This window comes from Pleurodeles waltl, chromosome 2_2 (genome assembly GCF_031143425.1).
Source record: "Pleurodeles waltl isolate 20211129_DDA chromosome 2_2, aPleWal1.hap1.20221129, whole genome shotgun sequence".
NCBI lineage: Eukaryota > Metazoa > Chordata > Amphibia > Caudata > Salamandridae > Pleurodeles > Pleurodeles waltl.
The window spans coordinates 977,204,622-977,232,408 of NC_090439.1; the positions used below are offsets into that span (position 1 = coordinate 977,204,622).

General features: G+C 43.0%; 1 protein-coding gene across 1 annotated transcript in view; it reads right to left on the reverse strand.

Annotated features, from left to right (window-relative positions):
- The window catches only part of SNTB1 (syntrophin beta 1), a 385,115-nt gene that overhangs the window by 12,606 nt on the left and 344,722 nt on the right, over positions 1–27,787 (reverse strand). The window contains exons 4-6 of the mRNA XM_069220684.1: positions 21,677–21,816; positions 13,842–14,038; positions 8,452–8,642 (exon numbers count right to left, since the gene is read on the reverse strand). Coding sequence (XP_069076785.1) covers positions 8,452–8,642; positions 13,842–14,038; positions 21,677–21,816 — 528 coding nt within the window. The remainder of the gene's footprint in view (positions 1–8,451; positions 8,643–13,841; positions 14,039–21,676; positions 21,817–27,787) is intronic.

A 27,787-nucleotide genomic window follows, 5' to 3' on the forward strand; every position in this document is an offset into this window, starting at 1 on the left:
ATCTTTTAGTTAACCACAGTTTCATTTGTTTGATACCACAGCAGCTTGTGTTTGCCACACCTGTACTTTACCTAGGTGTGAGAAGTCCGCCCACCGCTGTTATTCTTCCAGAGTTCCCTATTTTCTCAATACCAATCTTGGCCTGAATAGGGGCATCACACTCTCAGGTGATGCAGGGGCCCTGGAGCGCAGTGAAATGATTACTTATAAGTGAGTGTAGCCAGTTGAGTTTGTGCCTGTGTGTGACAGCAGGACACTTTAGACAGATATCAGCGATTTCCACTTATACTCACCTTCGCAATCGTCCACCTATCCAAACCTGGGTGACGGTAAGAAACCTGTCAGGGTGCCCTTGCTGGGAACACTAAGGGCCTGATTAAAGAGGCCTTAGCGCCACCTTAGTGTCATTTTTTTGACGCTAAGGCGGCGCTAAAGTGGCTTTTTACATCGCCATATTTACAAATTGGAGCAATGCAAGCATTGCGCCACTTTGTAAACCCATGCGCCGCATTATGCCTGGGATAGGCATAATGTATGCAAGGGGGCATTCCCCCATTGGGGGGCCCGAAAAAATGGCGCAAGGAAATCAAAGAGATTTCCTTGCCCCATTTTTTGGCACTTTTAACGCCTGCTCAGGGCAGGCGTTAAAAGGGGGATGCCATTAAATATAATGGGCCCCTATGTATTCTGCAGGAGTAACGTCAAAATGTTGACACTACTCCTGCAGTGTACATCAATAGTGTCAGGGATTCTGACGCTATTGCTCAGTACCCTACACCATGGTGCGCCGCATTTTAAATACGGCGCACACATGGTGGCGGTAGGGGGTGCTAAGGGGCGCAAGAAAAGTGGCACTGCACTGTGTGCAGCGCCATTTTTCACAAATAAGCCCTGAAGACCCAAAGTACGGCCTCCTCCTTTCCACCTAGTAAGTTCTCCTTGTTCTGAGTTAATCAGGTAATTAGAGAGGATGAAACCATAATGAGACCCTCCAGATATCCGTCCCTCTTTTTCCTCTCTGGTTCCTTTCCCAAGCTCAGTCGTTAATACCTGACTAGTGCTTACAGATGGATGCTTACAGTATGCACCTATCATCTATTTTAATTTACCGACAATGATGATGGGTTTTAGGGAGTCAAACTGTGTTTAGTGGGAGTTTTCCTTTCCAAGAGCAGAACAGCCCTGCCAATGGCTTTGGAAGAGTTATATGCATCTGTGCCAGAGTGCTGCGGGAATGAAGAAGACCTTTCCTGGGCAGGCCAAATAAGCTTTTCACAGTCACCTGCTGGATCTCTAGACCCCCTGGAATAGCACTCACATACAGAAGGTGTACCTCTCAGTTGCACAACGAACCTTGAGAGGGCTACCCTGTAAAGTACATGCAGTAGCCCCTTCTCCCCTGAACCCGGTACGGAGCTGTCAGACCAGGGCACCCTGGAGCTTAGGCACCCCCTCCACCCACCTGCAAAGCGGCGGCTGTGGGGCTAATGTTGCGCCTCTGGTACCTCTCTTAGAAAGAAGCAGAAATTTCCAGACTGCCACACTAGGTGTGCTGAGCACGATGAAATTCATTCTCTCAAAGTCGCTGACCCACATGACGTAACCAGTTTATGTGTCTGCAGAGTGCATGAAGAAATTGAGCAAAAGTGCTGTTCAGGAATTGAACTGGAGTTGCCAAAAAAGGCGTTTCCCTTTGGGTACACAAAATACAAAAACCACTACATAAAATGACCTTCGTGATCTGGAGTTCTTATTTCATCCCAGCGCGCATGCAGTTGGCTGGAGAAAAGAGAACACATTCACAAAAATACTCTTCAGACAAAATTCAGAACAAAGAATTGAGGAAGAACTGATGGATCGGTTGGGGGCGATGACTACCAATATCTGTGTCACGTTTTACCGTTGGCTTACTGCCCAGATCAGATGGGGATGACGTGCAGCCTTGGTTCTTGCAAGTCCTACTCTGGCCGAGGTAGGGGCGACCCCTCCCGGTAGCCACGGTGCTGTTGACAGTAGTACGCCATCACAGTCCGTGCTCTCCAGACGGAGTCCCTGAGATAAAACCCCAAAGGGAAAAAACCTCTTAGACAGGAACTTCCTAGAACAGAAAGGAGGGCACAAGAGAATCAGAACTGCGATGCCTGGAAAATCACTGGAAAGACCGAGGAAAAACAGGAGCAAAAACTGGAGTCCAAAAGAAGACCAGCCGGAGCGTGACCACCACAGGAGAAGTGTTGCAACGCAAAGAGAAGAAGAATCTATCCCCTTAAATACCCCTTGACAGGAAGTGACATGCAGGAAAAAGTAGAATTGCTATCTTGGATTGGGAAAGGGGCAATAAAACAAGATAGGAAAGACGCCATTATGGTAAGGGGAACAGATGCATGCAGGGAAGGTGAAGGAGAATGGTATGCTGGGAAAGAGAAATCATGGCTCCTCCAGGAAGAAAAAGGAAAAAGGAGAAGGCCCTAAAATGGCGCAGAAGGTAAGTGAGAGGACCGAGGGGGGGGAGGTGCGGGCACCCCGCGACAATACCCGCGCCGTGCATTATATGCGGTGAGCACCAATGCCCAGTCCTGGGCCTCGGTCCCCTCGCGGTAAAAAAAACAGAGCGCATACAGAAAAAAAGGGCCACTGCAGGCCCCGCGATCCGGAAAACGGACTGCGGCCTCCACCGTGGCCCGAGCGGGAGACGCCGCGGCCCTCTGCGGCATGACAAACTGGCGAGATTGCTTCCAAATCAGACAAGAGCATGGTCACTTCTGGCAGTCTTCTCCAGCCAAGGAAACTGTGCTACAGTCAAAGATCTGAAGGAGTACTCCAAGTGTAAGCACCGTTAGCAAAACAAAGCTCTCCACTTAGTACTTAACAAATACATTTTGCTTAAGTGGGTGTGCTACATTTTGAAAGAATAAAATAGTCAAATTTTCAAAACCAAACATTGTTGACACCTCTTCGGCTTTATAGAACTAGAGATAGTAAGATGGGTAACATAATTCATATGAAGGCATGCATACCAGGATCGTGAAGAAAGATTTATGAGATGAATAAAGCCTATCAAAGAATATCTTTTGGATTGTTATTGATGCATTGCCAAATCTGGATCTAGAGAAAGGCGAAGTCAGTAATAACTCAGAAAAACATTTGTTAAACAGGTCATGTATTCCTGTCCACTTTGAGGCAATGGTGGATACAAGAGTGTAAACCGTTTGGTTCAACTAATTTATGTAGACGTGATCCAGGTTTCACTTACTGACTGAACATTCTCCACATTTCACTTCTATCAGAGTTCTGGTGGGACGCTTCCATCCACCAATGCTGTAAACACACTATCCAGAAGAGGGAGTCCTGGATGGCGCAAGTGCTGCAGGTCTACACTGCCACTTGTCCTGGTGGGTTTTCTGGAAAAGATGCAGTAAACACCCAGGCCCTGTTAACGTCCAACAGGCTTCCCTAAGCAAAGGGACAGCGGGTGCATGAAGATGGGTCTGAGTTGGCTTGCCGTTGAGGCATGCTCTCACAAGCCATTTTGGGGGGGCAGATAGCTGGCCTCACAGACTTCGCATGACATGCCTAGACAGAAGAGAGGCAGCACACAGGCTAGAGAGACCAGGTTGGTTGGTGCTTATCTCTCCAAGCAACAAGCAGCATCATTCAGTGCACCGATTGCTTATGGTCAGCAGGACAGACACAGAGGTTACCTCTAGGAACCCGCTAGACCCACTAATCCCATCAAGGTTAACACAGTACACAATCTATGTTTTAGAAAACACACACAACCTTGTAATACGATGCAAGGGTGTGTGCACTGGAGCATGCCAGCCAACAGCGTGCCAGCACTGAGGGAGATAAAACATGTACTGTATCTCAATATTTATGGCCCATTTTTGCCTCCCTTCCTGTGGTGCAAGGCAGCACATAACTTTGGCTGCTGAACTGCCTTGTGTCACATATTAGTAAATCTGAACCTTAACCTTTAAGAAGGATGGCAAACTGGTTACAGCTTTTTACAAATGACTGCGCTGCAAATAAAGCAAAATTTCAAAAGAAAGGACCCAGATAAGAAAAGTGAATTAATTGGAGGGTGTAATTGAAAAATCCCTAAATAAGTGGAGCCAATCAGGCCAGGCTTTGAATCTCCCCACAGCAGTATGGAGAAAATATTTGATAACTGTATAGAGGCTAGGAAGAAAAAAAATGGACGAAGTTCATTGATAACTGCCCATTAGCATTAGGAAAAAGAGAAAACACCAGCATGGCGGATGAGAAGAGAGATGGTGATCCTGTTTCCCATAGACAGCAAGAATAGGCCTAAATGAGATAACATTTACTGGTTCCCCCACTGATGCCAAAGCCTGTCTGTAAAGCTATATGTATCAAGGAAATGCAGTAGTTCGTTTAGGTAAATGGGATAAAGCAAAAGGCTTCTTCTCACCTTTATGCATTGGAGGAACAAAACGTACTTTACCATGAAAGCTCAGTCAATATTACATAAATAAAGGATGCAAATTGAAATGGGTGTACACAACTACTTGTAGCAGTGTTTCTTCGGCATGACTATCCAAACCACCTGGACATCAGACAAAATTAATCCATGAAGAACCTGAAAGTAAGGCAATCTTACAGAATGCTCATTATGGGGGTACACAGACCCCGGACTAGTGAGAAGGGAAGCTACATAGAAGCATGTGGTAAATGCAACACCACAACCCATACACAACACTGTAAAATAGGTGGACGATTTTACTTAATAAACCCATAGTGCGGAATCTGCCGCCTGGCAATGGGCCAGGCGGCAGATCATGCAATTATGCTTATGGATAATGGTGCTCCTTGAGCTTCTAGCTACTTTTCACACCCGTGGTCATTGAACATTACTACCTCTTCACAAGTAGGCATTTAAGAAACTATCTTGAAATGGTTAATCTCTCCCTGTTTGATACAAAGGCAGCAATCTTATTCTCGTCATCTCTGCTCCCTTTCTTGATCTACTGGATGCAATCTTACGCCATTGACCCAATCACTATGTGAGAATACACCAGACCAACCATAATTTAATCATCACATTCAACAATGTTCCACTGGACACTGTGAAGCCACCCTCTGTTGCCTCCATCCTGCAGCCACCTCTACAGAGATTCTTTTAACTCCACTATCAACATCACAATCCTAGTCCTCACACCAACACTAGTCCAATCACATTCACTGAAAAGATCATACCTAAATACTCTACATTGTGGGCCCAGCAACACAATGCCAACTAAAGACATATTTGCAAAGAACTTACCATAAATATAAATTATGTTTTCAGTTTTCAAAAAATCTGAGTGTTAGTTTTCCCCAAATGTGTAACTTACATTCAGAGTTTGTGAATAGCCAAAAAGTGGAAACTTACTCAAAAGTGTAAATTACTCAAAAATGTGTAGCCCCATGCCCTTCAATTACGTGGAGATATGCAGCTTACACTTTTGGAGTAAATCTACATGTGTATTTTTGTGCAGCCAATAAGTAAACTTTGACTACTATGTGTAAATTACTCACAACATAAGTTACTTTGTGAATAAGGCCCACCATTTTTATATGATGTCACAGACCTAAACATGGGTAGGAATCAACAAAAGGCTTCAGACTCACAGACAATGAGAGACAACCTCAAGTTCTATCTGGTCTCAATTGAACACAAGCTGGAAGGCATCTATGTGTTGAAACTTGGCCATGGGGTGACAGGAGCCATGGAGTACTCCTACTATCCGCTTTCTAGTGCTCTCCCCAGTTGACACACCAAAAAATATATCTGTTGTCCTGCCACTATCCCCAACATTGTCATGGCTTTGTTGTCTCTTTGCCTTCAAATGCATTTTTTAAATTACCTTGTGTCATGGTACACACACCAACCTCCCTAGCGTCTTCCAATAAAAACAGATATTACCAGGCACCTGACATCGTCCCCTGCTCTGAATGATCTGTTGCTATTCTCTGTGACAGAGCAGGAACTATTTCTCCCAGGTCATTACAGATCTAAGACAGGCAGAAAGCCAGTGGGCGGCAACACCACTGAACGGCAAACTATTCCATCATTTCTTTTGGTTGTGCAGGAAACCTGAGGAGGCAGAGGGAAGAAAAGGTGTGTAATCAATATCCAATCACCATTTTAGCAGTTTCCTCTGGTCTGCAGAGACCCAGAGGAGATAGGTCACCACTTTCTGGTAAAAACAAGGGGTAGCATTCCGAGGGCTGCGATACTGCAGCAGCGAAAAATTCTGTTTTGCCTGCAATCACATTCCATCACAAGAATGTTTCTGACTGCAGCCCGTACAAAAAACACATTTTTTTCATCAGTTTATTACTACCTATCCAGTGCTCATTGTAATAACTGTACATTGATAATGGTGACAACCAAGTGGTTTTGATTTGAATTCTTCAGTGTTTGGCTTGTAGTCTAATTTTATTTTGTATATAGACAACTGGTAAAAAACAAGGTCCCCATACATGAAATATATCTTCTGTTTAATGTCACTGTTGGACTAGCCCTTCGTGCAGGGTCTGCCCCTAACTTTTTGCCTTCACCCTCCTGTTTTTGTTGGCTTTTAGGATTCTGCACACTTTATCAAACCTAACCAGTGCTAAAGTGCTTGCACATTCTCCTTTAAACATGATGCAATTGGCTTAGACCCAATTGGCATATTTAGTCTATTTGTAAGTCCCTAGTAAAGTGGTAATACATGTGCCCAGGGCCTGTAAATTAAATGCTACTAGACTAATGGGCCTGAAGCACTAACTGCGCTACCCATCTAAGTAGCCTTAAAACATGTCTCAGGCCTGCCATTGCAGCCTGTGTGTGCCATTTTAAACTGCCATTTGGACCTTACAAAATAAATATTTTGCCAGGAATCAATCTTCCTTTTTATTACATGTAAATCAGCCCTACAATAGGCCCTAAACAGCCCAGAGGGCAGGGTACAGAGCATTTAAAAAGTTGGACATGCAAGTTTTTTCTTTCAAATGTCCTGGTAGTGAAACACTCTTAAATTAGTTTTTCACTACTTCAAGGCCTGTCTCTCCCATAGGATTACACTGGATTATCTTATTACATTTAATAATCGACAACTTTCAATTGGGGGCAAGTAGTAATGTCGAGTTTGGTGTCTAAAGAATTGTAATTTAAAACCCTCTTTAATGTTAAATCTGGATTTTAAATCAGAGTTTTGAAAGTGCCACTTTCAGAAAGTTGGCATTTTCGTGTCCTAACCATTTGTTGCCAGCAGCCGGTTTCCTGGGTCACACGACTAGGTGTACCTGACAGTTGGTTGCTGTAGATTGTTCCCAGCAGTCAGACAAAGGAGTATAGGTGTTGGAAGGATGGGTCATATCTGGCGATGAGGGGGAAGAGCTGTCATCTACCATACTTGAATATCACAAAAGCTCTGCCTGAGCACACTCACAAAGGGTTTGACAATAGTCGTTTGTGACCACAGACAATCTGGGGCTAGGACAGAGAAGGAGGAAATCCAAGCACCTCTGGGGTTGGAATCCTCCAGAACATTCTCCTACTTCAAAGTGGGCACTAGGTATAAATATTGGACTCTCAGGACACACTCTTCTGTACACCTGTGGACCTGTGGAAGACTCAGAAGGACGGCTGTGCAGCTCTGCAGGAAGGACTGCTACTCGGTTGCCCTGCTGCTCTACTGCGTGCTGCCTGAGTGAAGGGCGAGACCTGCATATTGAACCCAGGGCCACTAGTGTAAATTCAAGGGCTAGTTGGCTAACCTCCTGATCAGAGCCTCAGGGATAAAAAAGTCTCCAACTACTGCCCCTACCTCCCCAGTGGTGCCACCCCATTCCTGGACACTTGGTCCTACCAGCCCAGCTGTGTCCTGTGAAGGAGAACCAACGTATCTCCTATCAGCCGCATCAGAACTGCCGCAGCGTGACGCATCCCTGAAGATGCCCCCCCAACGCAGCCCCCAGTCTCCTCTGAACTGCCACTGTGCAATGCATCCTCGACACAGGCCTTCACATCGCAAGCTTCTTGTCGTCAGCATCCTCAACAATGATTCAGGACTCCAGATCGCAAATCCTGGGACCCGCTGCTTTGCGACACATCCTTAATGATGGATCTCACAACCATCCGCAAACCAGGATTTAAGGTACATTTGTTGAGTGGTCCTAACTGGGTTCTGTATCGGTCCATGCTCCATCGCGGTCAGCCTGACTTTGTGTGTAATTTCTAATAGTCACTAGTAGTAGGACCCCCAATACTTGAGTTAAAGTCAACAACTTAAGGAACTCCTCTTTTACTCATCACAATGATTCTTTGGCCACTGCCTACCTTACAAATACAATGCAGGCTGTGTTTTCTTGAAAACATAAGTATCTTACAAATACAATGCAGGTTGTGTTTTCTTGAAAACATAAGTATTAGCACCAGTTTAACATTTCAATACTTACTATTTCACCATCCTTTCCACCAAAGTCTAAGTATAGCATCCTAACACCGTCATCTGAAGACATTCTTAGTCTTTCGTAAGGATACTGCACAATGGGCTTTTGAAAGGTGCCATCTTGAGATTCTGTTGTGATGGAGAAACCATTCTCATAATGAATAGCCAAACGGCAACCTTGGTTCTTGTATGTGCAAGCTGAACAGGGGAGGCAGAGAGAACACATATGCTATGATTTTTATAGAAAATACAAGTTGTTCTAAATAAATAATAAGTCAAATACTTTCTAAGTGGACGTTAAAAAAACCTAAGTAAATCAAAATGCATCTTGTTATACTCTCAGAGCATTTATTTGTCAATATCATGTCTGATTCTAAAATGCCCTCAACCGATTTATCAAACGCATGCAAATGAATGTGTAAATGATGCATAGCGTACACATGAATACACTTCACACGTTTTTGGCTATTTGCTTACATTTGCATGCAACAATGGGCACCACCTTCTGAATTCTGAGCTATTTGGTGGTCACTGCCCATCCCTAGCATCTGTCACCTTCTGCACAACGCTTCCTCGATTAACATGCTGTAAACTGTAACCACTTACCATATAATTGTTCTTGTCTATACCCTATGGGTCTGCACCCTATAAATCTAACTTGACATTGATTCTTTGCTCCTCTAGGTACGCACTATTTAAACAAATTCTTATCAGACTGTAATCTACCCTTGCAAATGCAAGAAAATCCAAAAATAATAACAGTAAAGGAGATTTATGTGAATATTGCTGATACTAAATTGTGTGCCCACTGATATTTCACTGACATTCTTCAGGGGCCTTCAGCCTTCTCAGTACATCAGCATCACATGCGCATAATGGATTTGTGTTGTTTATATTATGCGTACATAATCTACGCATACACACATAGATCACACATCTGTTTAATTTCCTGAGTCATATTTAACTACAAAACTGCAGAGCATCAGGACTGAATCCTAAGCAAAGTAAATCGACCCCAGCTACTTACCACGACCTTCCCATTGATAACTCCAATCTAGGTGGAGGACCCACTCACCCATTCAAGGTGCCAGACATCTGTTTGACCAGGTGAGGCAACAGAGATGAAGGGATCACTCATTGCACATCTGCATGACATTAGAGACCCTCTTCAAGTCCCTGCCTCTCGACAAAGTTTCTAGGTGTTTAAGACGTTCATCAGTTTCAATAGAAGACTACTGTGTTCAATTGTAGGCCATTTCTAGCGAATTGCGCTGATAAGGAGCATGAGTTGGCGACTACATTTGCAGAGTTGAGTATAGGTTAGGGGTAATTCTCTTGTGTGTTGTGTCTGGTTCTGAAGGCCTCTTCTAGAGTTTTGGGTAGAAAAGGAGGGTACAAGGTGCTTCCGTATTTCCCTGTTAGCCAGCTAACAGTGCTAGAAGTAATATTGTGAAAAAGGTAAAGTTATGGATTTGACCTCCAACTCGGTGCAATGCCCTCCTGGGAGCATTGGAAAGGAGTCTTCAATGGTGATGGTGGTGGCCAAGTGAGGACATATTCCTCATTAAAAAGCCACATGGCATACACACCCTTATCTGCTTGCTCTATTCACATATCACAGGTAGCTTCACCAGTAGTCAGAAGCTAAGTGGTCAGTTCCACTGGGGCAGGTGCTTTCCTGGGCACCTGCAGGAAGAAGCACAGCCCTAAATGAGTCAATGTCCAAGGGCAGGCAGGAAGAAAAGCCTCCTTCGCTTAGGCTGACCAGATATAAGACAGGACCGTGTCACTCCACAATCGGGCAACTCCCTGGCAGATATTGACCGGCAACTCCAATCAGAGGCCACTATTTTTACTCTCTGGCAAAAAAGGACCAGCAAATGGCCAATCAAAATGCACCAATCTCATATTGCTTGTTGTGCTAATTTTCAATTAGGTATATAACTGCTCTGCCTTCATTATCAAAAAGAATCTTGGACAAAGAGATTTGATCTCAGGGAAAGAAATATTGGGTCAGATCTACAAGAAAGTGGTGCAACAGTCCCCATGTGCCACTTTTCTTGCGCCTCCACTGCCCCACCTAATGACACCATGGTTGTGCCTTATTCACAATATATTATAACAAAAACTAGAGCATTTAATCTGATTAAATCAGGGCTGTAGATCCTTAAATTTAACATAGGACTACGCCAACAAGTTTTAAAAAGGACTTTAAACAATTGGCTAATTTTCATGGAACGATTTAAGACCTTCCTAAAGCCATTAGGTAACTATAAAGCAATTTTCAGGTTTACTTTCAAACTTTATACAGTAGCCTCGACCTCGGAAACAACAATAATACAATTAATTATATATATATATTATTTTTTCTCTAGATGGCAAAGTAAAAAAGTGGTATTATTAACAACACATCAGGACTACATGAGAAGGAAGGTGAATTGGTATAGTTTTATTGTTAACACGACTAGGATGTGTCTGAGTACAATCAAATAGGGGTGAGTACATCTTCAAATTGGTTTATTTTCAAAATTAATTAGGTACATTTTGTTTCGATCTCTTAAGAGGTCAACTAACTACCACATAAAGAAGTTGTCACCTCATGTTAAACATGGATTTGATAATATAACCATACAATATGTTGTACTGTTGAATTAATAGATGCTGGCCAGATGGAGGGCAAAGTACTGATACATGCTTTCTGTATTGTATTCTAGGTGCTTCCTATTTCAATATTCTGACCTGATGATGACCTGTCTGAATTAATTTATTTTATTGGGTTCGAAACATTGACATTGTATGAGAAATTGTGGATTTACTTTTGAAAAATTCAGCAGGCTCACAGTACCTATGGTTATAGGTGCTTATTTGACACCTCATGCTTTTAACCACAGTTTGGTTTTAGTTTTCATGTAAATAGCACTGCAACACCTATACTAACACATAATTCACTCACATTGCACCATTATACAGGAGCACCTCGATTACTTTACTTTAAATTGTTGAATTTAAGATTCTGATAAATGTGATATATTACTCACAAACCTCATGGGTACAGAAAGATTTTTATGGTACAACCACTGTTGTGGAGGTTAATTCATAACCTTCCCTCTGAGGGACCAAAACATTTGTTTATTATATTATTCACTTATCCAGGCCCCAGGGTGCTGGGTTGCCCCATTTTTTCAAAAGAAGTATTTACAATGTGGCACACCATGGTGCTTGTTTCCACAATAGCATCATCATTTATGATGCTATTGTGGAGCTTTGCTGGATTAGTGCCATAAATTATGGAGCTAGTGCAGCAAACCACTAGGGAGGCCTATAGGTTACTATGGGCCCGTCACTTTAACGCCTGCCCCGAGCAGACGTTAACAATTATGTAAAATGTGACAGTGCGCCATTTGTTGCAGCCTCCCTGCGTGGGAACGCCTCCCTTGCATACATTATACCTGACAAAAATATGATGTTGTGCAAGGGGTTACAAAGTGGAGCAATGCTAGCATTGCACTACTTTGTAGATATGGCACAGGGAAATGGCCTCCTTAATGCCACATTAGCATAAAAATAAATGACGCTTGTGTGGTGCAAGGAGGCGCAAGGGCCTTGTAAATCTGTCCCATTACTTATTAGCTGTTCAGAATAAAGGATGGACTATCTGCAACACTTCTTATGCACCCACACCGTGATATTTTAGATTATGGCCTTTGCCTCAATACTAAAATGACTTAAGTTAGATCCCTAATAGGTAAGTGTAAAATACCATATAATTCAAATTTTTTGGGCTCAAACTCGTGAAACGAATTCATTTTTGTTTTTTTAATATCTTTGCTTATCTTGGTAATAAAAAGCTTTTTATACATTACTAACTATGTGTGCTTGCAGGTCCGACAAATCGCTGAAGCAGTGATATTGCCAAACTTGGTGATGCTTAGGACAATGTTTATCCTGACAGTCAAGTCTCTTCATTGAATTAAGCAAACTGTACACTTCCCTTATTGAGATCATTCTGCTGGTAGAACATCGTAGTCTACAGTTCCTGAAGGGACAGTCTCAATCCCTGCTTTCTTTTAACACCCATTTGGCAGCCCCGCAAAATCTCTGGCCCAATTTGTTTAAATGTTTGTACTTCTTTGATGTTTCTAACCCAGGCGGAGAGTGGTCCTTTGTGCAATAAGTCTTTATCTGAGTAACATTTTCCACTTCCACAGTCACCTTACATGACATATGGGGGAAAAAAATAATTGCCCAGCATTGGGCAGTACAGAAATCTAAACAAATGGCCCCAATGCGGTAGTGTGGGTTTGCAAATGAACTGATTTTAGAAAACGTGAGACCGCACTTTTAGGAATCTACTTTTTATACCATCTAGTATTACCCATATTTTCCTGATAACTGTCTATAGTGCCGTCCAATCAGCATGATCCCAGACAAGAGAACTGGTTTGTGCCCCATGTTGGACAGGCTTTGTAATTGGGAGTTGTTACCAATTTTCACCAAGAAGGACGGAATCAACCTCTTTTTTTAAAGCTTGTCTACAGAGTGGAATCAGATAAAAAAAAATCTCGTCTGTGGTATGAGTAAAATGACAGTGGAAGTCTATGCTAGAAGATGGGCAATCACTCATGGTTGGACAGCCACACTTCCGCGGACTACGAAACGGTTCAGGGAAGAGAGGATAGTTCATGGCTGGGAAGTGCGGCTGTCCAACCATGAGTGACTTCCGGTCTTCAGCAAAGGCTGATCTCAACCATTCTGGTTGGCTTTTGTGGAGCCATTCATAATGGTGCTCTGCGGCATGCCCATCCTCTCACAGAGAGGATAGACATGCAGACACTGACGTAGCCGTTTGTGACCTGCTGTGACATGACATATGTTGATTATGATCTTTCTAGGGAAGCAGAGGTAAATTCTGAAATGGAGAATTCTGTGGATGAACCAGCTCTGCATTGCAATTAGAAAAGAATGCCACTTCTAACTGTGTTTATTTTAAGTCACTGTCAGCTAAATATCATTTGGGTGTAAGAGTTGAAACTTTGGACAAGTGACCCTCTTTCAGGTACTGAAAGGCAACCACTCCATCACACACCTCCCAAAAGCTATTTACAAAATCTAGAGAAGCTAATTGGTTGATAGAGATGGAAGGATAAACCAGAAAGGTGCCTGGTTCATGACATATCTCTCTCACACTCCTAAGAATCAGCGCTGTCCCATCGAAAAGAAAGTCTTCAAGAAGTGGTTGGTGAAACTCAAAATATTGCAATTGAAAGAAAACAGCATCGGAGACAGTAGGTTTGGCACATAAGAACTAAATAAGCCTATGTAAATGTAAGTAAATGAATATGCAATTTCTAGAATGCATTTAAATAGACAAAGGATGGCCCTTTGGGCGGTACTTACGGGTCGTGATTTCTTTAATAAGCTCGGCTGAGTTGTGGCAGCCTTGCACTATTTGTCTCGTCCACAGTGATAGGTCTTTATGTGTCTCGGCTCTGAACAGGTGTGTTTCAATCCCTTGCCGTGTACCTGTGCGAGTGGCAAAGGACAGCTCTACTCCAGGCTGTGGAGATCCTTTTGAAGGACTGGAATGGACCAACCTGAAATGAAAAGAGCCAATGAGATTGTGCACTGGGATGTGCAAGTCCATTTTGCCTGATGACTGTTCCTTCCAAGGCAGCCATGATGATTACAATGTTCTTCACAGAACGATAATCATTGAATGAGCCTTAATGTGTTAAACACTGAAGCTTGTTTTAAGGATCTGTTTTCAGGCCCTGTGGCAGATTAGGAACCAAAAAAGCAAAAAAATCCTGCAGTCCAACAGAATACAAGAAAACACAAGAAATACAGTAATGCCTTACCGTGTGGATTCTGAATGTTTAAGCCCAAAGGCACTGAAGCTGTTTTACTTCAGGTTTGCGTAGAGTTGTAACTTCTACTGTTACAAATGTAAGTGAATCCATTTCATTGTTTACTCTGATATCTGCTGTTGGCCAGCACTCTGTGGCCCCTCACCACCCGCTCTTGCTCTCTAAACATTATCACTTATTTTTTTTGCCAACCTATCCAAATCTGCATAATAGCAATGCCTCATAATCCATGACCTCATTGTTTGATCTAAAAGATCAGGTGTTATTGCTCACGTGATGTCACCAAACATCTTTCATTTTATGTTTTTCATCACGTACATACTTGTCCAATGCAATACAACATTTCCTTTGAATATTCTGCAAACTAATGCTTTGTGCATGGAAGGTGATTAGTCTTCAATGTAGGATGTTGAAACAAGGGGCCTAGCAGTTTGGGAGTGTGGTAGAAGTATAGTCCTGTAATTGTATGGCAGTGCATTTACAGGATGGAACCCATGTTTATTGTTTATTTTTATCGTTCAATCCAGCGTGCTTAGGAACAGTCTGCAACACATGAATCAGTGACCAACAAGTACGCAGCCAATGATTCTGATTTTAGTAGTCATTCTTTTGTCCACAGTTATGGTACTTTTAATTTTCCCAAAGCACTATTAGCATGTATATTTGTTTACCACCTCAGATCAGAAAGCACTTAGAGGGACGTTGGTTTGTTGTGTGCCACTCTTCCACTTCAAACAGAAAATAGAAATATGGGAAACGTGGCAGACATACGTTAGACTATCCATTGCATACGTTGGACTATCCATGCTCAAACGAGTATTGACAAAGCCAATCGGTCTGGGGCTGGCCCCCAGCCTTTTGGCTTTGTCAATGCTTATTATGTTTTGTCATGGTTTTGCAAAACTTTATATTTGGGAAAGCTGCCAAACCCTTAGCATTTAAAAAAAATACTTTGGCTTGGTTTCATCTGAAAAAAGCACACGTTGCCATCATAGTTCTTGGCAATTGTCACAGAGAAGTTAGCCAATAGCTTAAGTAGGTTTACCGATTGCGCATGCTATATGCTGTCATGGGCAGAAGAAAAATATGAATGACATAACAGGCCAATGGATGAAGAGAGCTGACTGAAAGCCACTATAAATAAGTATGCTACATATTTAATTTGAGTAAAATCAAACAGTCTTGGTAATGTGAGACGTGAAAACATGCTAGGTGAAACGTCCCCTTAGTAACTTTGGGCCAGATGTAGCAAAGGGTTTTTCCCATTCTGTGTCAATGGGAAAATGTGTTCATACATATAGCCCTTTATTCTTAGAATCAATGTTAAAGCTATGCTGTTAAATGCCCACTAGGTGGCATCGAGGAGATGATGAAAACAAAAAGAATGTGAACAAATGGCCTCATATGGTAAGTTCATTAAAGGATGTTTTTTCTGAACAATCTACTCCAGGGAAACTTGCAAGTTGTTTTTGCCCTGTTAACCAAAAATGTACCCTTTTTCATCTTTACAGTGGAATTAGATTCCTCCACATGGGAACATTATTTTCTTAGTGCGGAAAAAGTAAACGTGAAGATGCCTTTAACCATGAATGTACACTGTAGAGTTTATTAGACATGCACTTAGAAACCTACATATTTTGAGGTTTCCGTGCGCAGCCGATATGACTTTCAAAATCTAAATAAAAAATGAGCAACTAAACAAATATATAGCTAAAAGTGTATGAGTTTCATTACTTCAGTCATATGTGTGTATGAAGCACAATGTAGATAAACAATGCATGAAACAAATCTAAATAAATTAGCTAAACTACTTCTCCCCATCTGACAACCATGGTTAAATCATCCCTGGATCAGGGTTCATTCCCAGACTGTCTACAAAGGGGGTTAAATATCCCATCTTTTGGAGAAAAAAACAATCACTAGACCCTGAGGACTGTAACAACTTTTTCCCCTAGTATCCACTTTGCCTCTTCTAGGCAAGGTGATTGAAAGTTGTGCGTGTAGCCTTCCAAATGTCATTCCACATCCAGGACAACCTGCTTGACTCTCTTCAATCCCGTTTCCGTCAGGGCCACAGCACTGAGACTACAATTGTGCAGATTGTGGATGACGCCATCTGCACCCTTGACACTGGTAACTCCAGTCTACTTGTGTTCCTTGACCTCTCTGCTGCATTTGACACAGTCAGCCACCAGGCTTTGTTAGACACACTGAAGCATCAAATGAGTATTGATGGTGTCCTCCTTAAGCGGTTTACCATACACCTAACAAACCGCTCCCTAATTGTAAAAAGTGGGACTGCTGTCTCAGATCCAGTCAGCCTGCAACAAGGGGGTCCCCAAGGTTCGATTCTCTCCTCAACCTTTTTCAACCTCTTCCTCGATCCCCTCTGTACAATCCTCAGGAACTCAGAAATTCTCTTCCACCAGTGACACCCTCATCTACCTGAAGGTCTCGGACCCAAAAGACTTTGGGGGTTATTACAACTTTGGAGGAGGTGTTAATCCGTCCCAAAAGTGACGGATATACCACCAGCCGTATTACGAGTTCCATAGGATATAATGGACTCGTAATACGGCTGGTGGTATATCCGTCACTTTACCGTCACTTTTGGGACAGATTAACACCTCCTCCAAAGTTGTAATAAGCCCCTTTGTCCGCTTATCCAATTGCCTGAACAAAATTCAAGCTCAAACTAAACACACTGAAAACAGAATTTCTTCTCATGTCTCCAAAAAAAGCTTAGACCCCAGACACTAAAGGCTGCCTCTATATCATTCAGAATACCAAATCTCTTGGTTTCACCCTCAACAAATTTCTTAACCTCCAGAGCCATATCTCCTCCATGGCTAAGAGTGCCCAGCTCGAGTTAAGGCTGCTTTGCGGAATCAGGAACCTCATCCTTACACAAGACCATAAATCTGTTGTCCATGTGCCTGTGCTCTCCAGGCTCAACTACGTAAGTGCACTCCTCCTCTGAATTCCCACGGTCCACCTAGGTACACTCAGAGCACTCCTACATGTGCAGCTCTCTTTGAGACAGGACACATGAAATTCGATCACATCTCTCCCATTCTACGCTTTCTTCAGTGGCTTCCCTTACAGACAAGAGCTCAATTTAAACTGCCAGCACCACTCATAAAGATGTTCTCTCCTCTATACTCTTCTACATCTCAGGGAAACTGAAAATCTTAGGTACAGACAGAGTAAAAAAACACTCAATTCCTCCTCTAGCCTTCACCTTCAAGCATGAGTGATACATGGATCTGAAACTCCTTCTCGCCGAGTCTCCACCGGACCACGAGTCATGTCACCTTCAAAAAAGACCTAAAAACTCTTCTCTTTGAATGTCACCTGGCCTAAACTACTCCTACCTCCTCACGCTCCCTCAAATCACATACCAGCCTCAACCTGTGAATGGTGACCCTCACATGGTTCTGTACTACCTGCTTTTCATTGCTATGTCCTGCTACAAACACGTGTGAAGCGCTTTACTTCCCGGAAGAGACTAACCTGGCTCCACCTTTAATGTACATGTAGATGTTTATTTGTTATTGATATGTTCTGGCTTATATCGAGAAACACTCGGATGCCTCCGGGCCATGTCTGCTATTTATAAACTCTTAAAATAAAATAAAAAAACAAGAGACTACAGAGCACTGCCCCAGTAAAACAAAACCAAAGCTATTGCTCACACATGATAACTCCGCTGTTTAGTTGAAACTACTAAGTTTTGGGGATTCAAAAAGGATCCCAGGAGAACAGCAGAAAATCGGTAACAATTCAAGATTTCCTGGCGCACTCCAATGCGTAACATTAACATATAAACATTTTACATTAGACCGAAAAGTCTACATGCAAAATGTATTTTATCACAAAAATGTTTTTAGCACAAGTGACATTTTTTTCTCTCCATGGGAGCTCACATTCTGTAATGGGGTGTCACGCCCTAGTCTCATCCTGGAAACGCAGTTACTTCTGCACTTGAATATAGCAGTTTGATTTGTTTACGGGGTGTGAAACTATGGACCAGCGGTATGTGAAAACCAACAAACTGATCTGCAGGACTATCTACGGAGAAACCTCCCACCCCCGTAGCCTTACTCTTGTGAATGCAGTAATTCAGCCATACTGGTGGAATGTGGATATTTGTAACTTCACTTTCCGAACATGAAATTCTGGTATTTATGTTTAGAAAGAGTTTTCTTCTGCACGTATGTTTTACTTAGGTGCACACAATGCATTGAGAATCATTCCCATTATTCTACCAAGCATTATATATATATGTATATATATATATATATACCAAACAAAGTGCTCCTTCCGAGCTCGGGCGGCCCACAAGGGGTGGTGCGCAAACAGGCAGAGCAAGCCGGTAAGAAATCCAAACAACAAATATAAATAAGTAAATACGCACACTCAGGACATCCAGGAAATGAAATGAAAGTGGCGAGCTTTAATCCAAAACGCTCGTTTTAGATTAAAGCTCACCACTTTCATTTCATTTCCTACTTATATACACTATGCGTATAAATATATAAATATATATATATATATATATATATATATACACACACACACACACACACACTACGTGATATGATTATGGGCTTAATTCTCAATGCATTGTGTGCAGCAATATATATATATATGTATATATATATATATATATATATATAATAATATGATAGATGTATGGGCTTAATTCTCAATTCTCAATACATTGTGCATCTAAGTATATACATACTGCTTGATAGAATTATGGCTTCAACCTCAATGCACTTTGTACTCCTAAATAAAGCATTTATATTACAAACCAGCAAGAATAATGACTTACATTAAACAATTTGCGAAAGAAACTACATTACAACCTTTTGATTACTTGACATTATGAAAGAGGCAACAATCATCTATGTCTGAAGGAAATAAGTGCAGACATTCCAAACGGCTTCTACTAGTATGGAGTTGCCGGGTTTTGTTTTGTCCTTCAGATGTTTTCACATGCCTCCGTTGTTTGAGTTATCGAGAATGTATTCACAATGTAATCTTTGACACTGGGAACAAGCACGTTCACATGGGACTGGTTACTCTACCGAGGCAGGCATTGTGCAGTGTGAGATAAACTAACATTTAATGCTGATGACGTTTATTTCATTTGTCAGTGTTATTTATCGTGACCCTGACTCTGCTATGAACTCGAATTACCTGATAATTTTCTCTGAAGTCCACAAATGAGGTTTTGGGTGGCACTTCCCTGCTGTCACAACCCCTTGGTGCCATCTTAGGGGATGCCCCCTCCACAGCAGCACCAGGCCTGGTCACCTCTGAAGTGGGATCTAAAAGCAGCCCTGGGAGTGGCTTCACGCCGGCCTCAAAGTGCACGAGCGAGCACAACATGCAAGCCCAGCCCTGTGCAGGCTTCGTCCCTAACATGTTTATTAACTGATGAGCAAACCACTGGTTTTACACTATAAGGGGTTTATTATGCCCAGGTCGATCCCAAGAGTAACTAGTGAAATACTGTAATTCTCCCAGCCAAGCACAGTACCCAGAGACATTTTCTCTACTAAGCAAGAAATCATACATGTGGCTATAAGGAAATATGTGGGTCGTTCCATAAAGGCTGATTTCAGATCGTCTAAGAAAATCCAGACCTGAAAGCAAGTCACTGTCAATCAGTTCACTGGGGATTCTTTGAGTCCCATGCATATCCTCAGCAGAGTGCAATAGGTCGCAAGGCCTGGTAACGCCTGCCGTGTGACGCTTCCCCTGGGTCTCCACACTGCTACTCACTTTCCACCAGTTCAACCCTGGTTTGTGACGTTTATGTTTGCAAAGTTCCACACCTCATCCCAACACAAGACGCTTTCTTCCCCATCAGCCTTCTCTCGCCCTGAGACACTGAAATGTCGAGGTCGTCACTTGGCTCAGAGCGCACCGTGCCCAGGCATGCGCACTGCACTCAGCGTCACCAGAAGCAATGAGCACCCACGCTCTCCAATGGAACATCCTGGAGGTTTATGGAAGTGGTGATTGGTGGCTACCTCCAGGTAGAGGAAGCAGAGGAACGTTCAGATGAACATGCGTGAATTGAAGGGACTTTAGTGGTGCATTGTCCTCCTCAGGAGTCCTCCCAGAGTTGATTTAGCGGGGCACTCCACGTATTATATTCAATGAAAAATGCCGCTGAAACAGTTTCTTCAGGAAAGGTGCCACTGATTGATTTAGGGGGTTTGTGACATTACCTCAAATGGTGTCCTGGTGCTAAGCGACATAGAATGAGAAAACAAAGGATAGAGGTGAGCATTGTGGGAACAGGTGGGTTTTTAATATATTATGGAATACCAGGAAGCAGTTTTCGTTACAAAGATTAGATTGTAAACTATTACAGAGACAGGAGAAATGAAGGCCTCCGACCCTGCAGTTGCTGATGTTGGGCATCAAATAATGCGCATCAAAAAGAGTGCTTGCAATAAGTCTAACCACTGGCAATCAGTTGATTTCATCAGCCAGGAACAGCTTGTCTCCCGTGGCACAGTGAGAACAAGACCCATGCCTAGTTATACCTTTGGCACATAGATTGGTACATCAAACACAAAAACTGGGGGAGGAATGTTTGCTTTGTTGTTTCAATATACATCATAAAAGACTCTCAGTAGAGGAACGCAGGGAGCTTGGTGGTATGTAGGTAATGGGCGTGTGTTGATCATAAGGAGGGCCTGCACCACAGAAGGCTTAATATCAAAAGCAGAGATCTTTGGAGGTGATGTGCATTCAATCAAGAACCAATGAGGTTCCGATAGAAGACAAAGCTGATGAAAAACGATCAGCATGGTACGTATCCTCCATGAAACCTTAATAATTACCACAGATGGACTAATACCATGAAAGAAATGCACCCTCTTTAATGAACAAAGGTCACATGTCATAATGCAAAAGTAGAAAGAGGGTCCATGTCATCAGTCGACTGCCATCGATGCAGGTGGTAATGATGCTTTCAGCGCTTACTCTCATATCACCTCTCTATTTATTTGCTTTTGTGTTCACCCACCACTTTGATCCACAACTTAATTGGCCCCTTTTTACCGTTCGCCTGTTCTACAGCTATCATCCATTCATTCACTCTTTCTGTGCCTATCCCATTCATCTGCCCCATTCTGTTATTTACGATCTCCATTTATCTAAGCCATCCAGATATCCTCTGTTGGTCTGGCCTTCCAATGCTCTTCACTTCTATCTATGCACCCATTGGTCTTTGTGTTGACCAGCTGGCTCGCTGCCCGCTTCATTGGTCTGCCTGGTCTGCGGGCAGAACCCAACCTACTTCCATCAGCCTATTATCTAAAATAAAAAGTCTCTCCAGACCTGGTGGCCAGCAGGGGGTAGCAGTGGATTGGGCTGGACCACGCATCCTTCATCCGCGGCATGCTGTCATACAGTAAGAGATCCTTCTCGGTCAGTATGACAAGGACAGGCTTCCATCGCTTGTCATTCTCTCCCGGTACCTGCAACAGAACAATTTAGCATGAGAGTAAGATTGCAAAAGGAGTAAATAATGTTTTACAGAGAAACAACAGCTCTTCTGATAAAGCTAATATTGTACTTGTTTTTTATATTTGATAATTTAGTTTTCATCCTTTGGCCACTGATATATGATTTTCCTAATACAGCCTATTTCTGTATCAAAGACCACAAGAATGACATAGGGCCTGATTACAACTTTGGCGGAGGGTGTTAATCCGTCCCAAATGTGACGGATATCCTGCCCACCATATTACGAGTTCCATAGGATATAATGGACTTGTAATATGGCGGGTAGTATATCCGTCACATTTGGGACGGATTAACACCCTCCGCCAGAGTTGTAATCAGGCCCATAGTGTCCTGTTGGCCACTCTCTGTCCCACAACTTCACTCCTCAATAATTGTGACATGCACATCTCAGGTCATCAGTGTTAGATGCTATGTAAGATTACATTCTGGTTGCACAGCATAAAAACACTCAAAGGTCAAGGGTATTCCAAGTAACAAAACCCTGGCCTCCCCACTTACCTTTTAAAAGTGTAGGCTTCCTCTCAAAAAGTATGCGATTACAGACAAGGAGTTGCCTTTGTGCTCATCCATAGAAAACTGGGTTCTTCCTGATTTTTTGTTTATTAATTAAAACATTTATTTAAATCGGTGTAGTGTTAGAGAAACATATTAATACATTGTTTATATACATGATAAGTACAACAGATTTAAACTATTATTTGAACTTTATAAAAGTAGGCAATTGGCAATATAAAAACTACATAGAGACATAAACTGAACATCTGGAAGTATTCAGATATAATGTTGGAGCTGGACAGAATATAATAACACATAAGTTGAATATTGGCAATACAAATAATGATAACATTTCACTAATTTCTGGTCATGAAGGTCCACGATATCTTCCACAATGAGTTTGAACAGTTTCATTTGACTTATTTTATTAAAAGATACATTTTCTATTCAAGTACGTTTAGCTGTTCCAGTTAACAAATGTGTAAATTTTCAGTTATTTTGCAGATTTCCACATTACAATAACAGTTTATTTGCCACCATTAGAATTTAGTGTCAAGAACATCCCCTGTAGCAAAGCCTATGTCTCGACAAATATCTTCTAAATGTAGAGCTCTATAATTAAAACATATGCGACTAAGGGCGATGAGTTGCACAAGTGCCCGCCTTTATAAAACTGGATCCTTTGTCAATCTTTGGTAAAGAAAGTGGGCTCATTAATATGTTGGGCCTTTGTGAACAGCTCTTCTGATACCCGAAGCTGACTGAAGTTGACATGGCAGCTGGTTACAGAGCCCACCTAAGAATGTATCATAGAGCAGTGGTTCCCAACCTGTGGTCCGGGGACCCCGGGTGGTCTGCGAAGCCTCCTGAGGGGGTCCGCGACTGCTAAGAAAATTAAATAATATTGAAAGATTAGGTCCCCAGTTATCAGTAATGACTTAGTGGGGGGTCCCCTGATTCCTATCACGATTCAGGGGGTCCCCTTGTTTCACTAATGATAAAGGCCACAGAAGTCAAAAGGTTGGGAACCATTGCCATAGAGATTTTGCATTAGGAGCAGGTTTCAAGCTCATCCAAGTAAAAGGTTTCCACCGGATGGAGTGCACTAGGGTTCAACTGTTCAAGTTTGGTGGAGTCCAAGCTTCTACAAACTGATGGGAGCAGGGCAGTATATTCCACCACAAACTTCACCTATGTCCTAAAATAGATGCTCTGGAGCACCCAGGTTGAGCATTGGGTGAGGACCGACTGTGAGGTGTAAGAGTGCAAGGGGCATTGTGTGTCACTACATGGTAAGCACAGGGTGAGTTGTGGGTAAGAGGGGAGTAAGGGCAAGGTACACAGTTGTGTGTGCTGGTTAAGAGGTGAGTGGTGTGTTTGTGTGATTGCAGGATGAACACGTTTCAGGGTGAGAGGTGTAAGCACGTGAATGCAGAGTGAGTGGCGTGCTTTGGTGAGTGCAGCGAGCACATTAAGCCAGACCTATTGATATTGTCAATGCTTGTACCAGATGTGTTTGTGTCTTAAACATAGAAACCCCAGGTCACCCTCAAACAGTGTAACTTTCACATACTCAGTATATGTGACCTTTCTGTACCCTCTACGTGTCCTGTTTCCTGCAGAACCTATTTGCTTAAGAGATACTGTTATTTACCCTGTAAATGAGTTCAACCAATAGAAGGACTGATTGTTACATTGTGTTGCCAGGTATATAAAGGTGACCGAGGGCGCCATCACAGCACTGCCCATGTGGACCAAGTTCAACTGTGACAAAGAGTCACAGATCAATAAGCAAACAAAAAAGCGATTTAACAAGTCCAAAATGTACATGGAGTAATGTGGTTCCTGTCTCGGTATCCAAAACTCAGCTGTCAGACGGAATCTGACAGCCAGAGAAGAGAATACTGTAGAAAGATGGATGTCTCCAGGTGCCAAGGAAAGGCCATTCAGGAAACACTGGTGACACTCCTAATTACTGATTCCTTCGCTTTCGTTCATACATCATTTCCTACACAATATCCTCCATACCTTTCAGCTCAATCCCTTAACCTTTTCCTCGAGGATGGAAGTAATTGGTAGGTTCCTAACAGTGGGGGAGAACATGACGATTTTGATGGATAAGTACTACGATAACAACTAATCCCTCCTGGCACCTAAGTGCATCCTACAGGACCATATATCCGTTTTTTAAGCCCAGGAGTGGACATAAAGTGCCAATTAAACTTGTGAATTTCACTTCTGGGATCCAGTCTTCACAAGACCAGATCTACTGTCCCTGTAGTCTTGTGGCGGACTGTCTCCAGTCCACCAACGGTGGGTTCCACACCTCGACCAATATTAGGGGTGTGTGAAGATTTTATTATGTGAGTATAGCCTCATGGTGGTTTCCCTCCGAGATTCACCGAGTTTTTCACGTTTTCCATCGCTAAGCGCGCTCACTTTTCTCCTGTGGGTTTTAGATGGCGCCGGTGACTCAGAAGTATTTTGTATGCGAGGGGAGACTTTGCTCAGCTTTTTCTCGAGTGCACTTACTGCGCAACCATGTGGCACTGGTAACTGGCTAGTACTTTACACTTGAGTGCGTACCTTGCTTAACTTTCCCTCGCAAGTCACGGAACACAAATTACACTTGCATGCAAAATACTTGCGGAACTCCTGATTTTCACAGGAAAGCTCAAATTGATTGACGCTTCTAAACCTTCCTACATCGATGTAGTTTTTGTGAGAAATACCTGATGTTTGTGAGAAAACGTACACTGGTGGCTGTTCGTGCTATTGTTCATTGGGGGTCTGACGTTGTTAACGGAGTTGAAGTTTTGAAATTATGTTTCTAGATAAAAAGTTATTTTTAAAATAATCTATAAAACGAGACTGGAAGGGTTACAAACATCAGTCGCGTACTCATGCAAAATTATGTAAAAACCAGCAAGTGAAGCGCGGTCGTTGCACACCTCGTAAAACGCGTTTTACCAGATGCTCAATTACCGCCCCGCTACACCATTGAGTTTAGATTTGTGTGGTAACTCGATGAAACACAAGGTGGAACAGCGCCCAATTGGAGGGATTTGGATCTAAAAACAATCTGTTGGTTCTTTAAAGTATGCTCACTATGCGGTGTGTATATACATATGTATATTGAAGTTAGCTATGGAATTATATATTATACTAATATGTTCAGAGCTTCGAAATTTTAAAACAACGACTCAAAGGAGTCTTCTTGAACTTTTTTCAATAGAAAATACGTCGGACTTGCGCTACACTCTTAAGATATAAAATACACAATAGTAGACGCCTTGCAATTCCAAAGAGGCCTGTACCACAGGTACCTGTCCTAGCGTACGTACAGGTTCAGTGGGAACGATGTATTTCCAGTGCCTTTCACTGGATACGCAACTTGTTGAACACAGGAGTAGATGGTGAAGTCTCCACATAAAATACAAAGGCAATGAGGAACAACATGGAAATCTTGTCCAGAATTACTGATTTCCCCAGTGTCATCAGAATTACCAGGCACATTACCAAGGCATTCGCAGTGAGGCTTCAGAAGTATTAGTCCTTGTTCACACATACTGAAATTACCACTCTTTAGTGGGTGCGTACTTATGTAATGCATCCATCACACTTGCTCTCTGAGAACTTTTTTCGTTTTACAGGTGTTGGACCTGGCCCTTTTTGCAGGGTTATCCTCAAACTTTTAGCCCTTCTCCTCCTATTTTTTTCTGACCTGTTTTTGTTGGCTTTAGGGCTCTGGGCACTTTACCACTGCTAACCAGTGCTAAAGTCAGTATGCTCTCTGTCTAAATTTATCGGTGATTGTTTTTCCGTGATTGCAGTATTTGATATACTAGTAAGTCCCTTGTATAGTGCATCCGATGTGCCCAGGGCCTGAAAATCAAATGCTACTAGTGGACCTGCAGCACTGATTGTGCCACCCACACGAGTAGCCCTGCAAACACGTCTCTGGCCTGCCACTGCAGTGCCTGTGTGTGCAGGGTTAGACTGCCATGGCGACACCTACTTGCCATGCCCAAACCTTCCCTTTTGTTACCTGAAAGCCACCGCAAAGGTAGTCCCAAGGCAGCCCCATGAGCAGGGTGCTGTGTATTTAAAAGGCAAGATGTACTGGGGTGTTTTACATGTTTTGTAAGTGAAATACTGCTAAATTCGTGTTTTCATTATTGCAGGGCCTAGCTCTCCCCTAGGGTAACATGAGGATTGCCTTGAAAAATCTTTTAGGTGTAATTTCCCATTGGGGCAGATAGAGATATGAAGTTTGCGGTTACTGAACTCACAATTTAAAAATACCTCTTTTGGTGAAGTTGGTTTTCAAATTGTAAGTTTGAAAATGCCACTTTTAGAAAGTGGGCATTTCCTTGCTTAACCATTCTGTGCCTCTGCCTGTTTGCTGAATACATGTCTTGGTCAGGATGACAGTTGGGCTGGTTGTGAATTCACTCTAGACAGCCACACAAAGGGAGCAGAGGTGTGCCATGCATATCTTGCTGATCGGTCTTTCTGAGCTAGAGTGGTGGGAGGAGCTGACACTTGCACTTAAATAGGGCTGTGCCTTCTCTCACACAAAGCAGTCTCCAACCCCCTGGAGTGTGTCTGGGGCCGGGGCAGGCGAAGGCAGGTTCTTGTACACTATGAAGACTTCTCTTTGAAGTTTGCTACTTCTGAGACAGAACTGAGTATAAGTACTAGACCTCTGACACCACATTTGTGGACCCTTCTGGACTGGGGACATTCTGCCAGTAAGTAGAGCTGGATGCTGTAGGAGGGACTGCAACTCTGCCTGTTGTTTTTCTGAGCTGGCCTGCTGATTGCTGCTTCTGTCCTGGGACTGAAAGGAGTGGACTTGGCTTTCTACATTCTTCTTTCCAAGGTGCTCCAAAGGCTTGAACTGAGTTTGCCTCCTGTTAAGAAGTCTCAGGGCCATCAAAACAAAAACTTCACCTGCCAGCGACAGGACTCTCTTGCTGAGAGTTCTGACTTGCCAAGTGGTGCTAAATCCAGTTCCTGGGTCCTTGGAAGTGAGCTCTAGTGCAACCAAGAAGAAACTAAGCACATCAACTCCCGAGCGACTTTGCAACTTGCGCCACTCTTAGACTCTGCACTGCTGCCTTCACCGGAGCTGTGGTCCCTGCTAAGTGCAACGACCGCGACTTGCAACACAGGCCCGATGCCACGACAGTGCCTCTGAAGTCCCACCACAGCATGAGTCCCGAGTGCGGTGCCACTGACGCCTGTGACACCCGACTCCGCCGCAGCACCTGTGGCCCGTGGCGTGATTGCGACACCACAAAGCATCACTTCCCCTGCAACGTAAGTAACCAACGCCTCACCTCCCCTCCCAGCAGTAAGGAACTGACACCTCACCTCCCCAGTAGTAGTAAGGAACCAATGCTGCACCAGATCCAGCGTCTC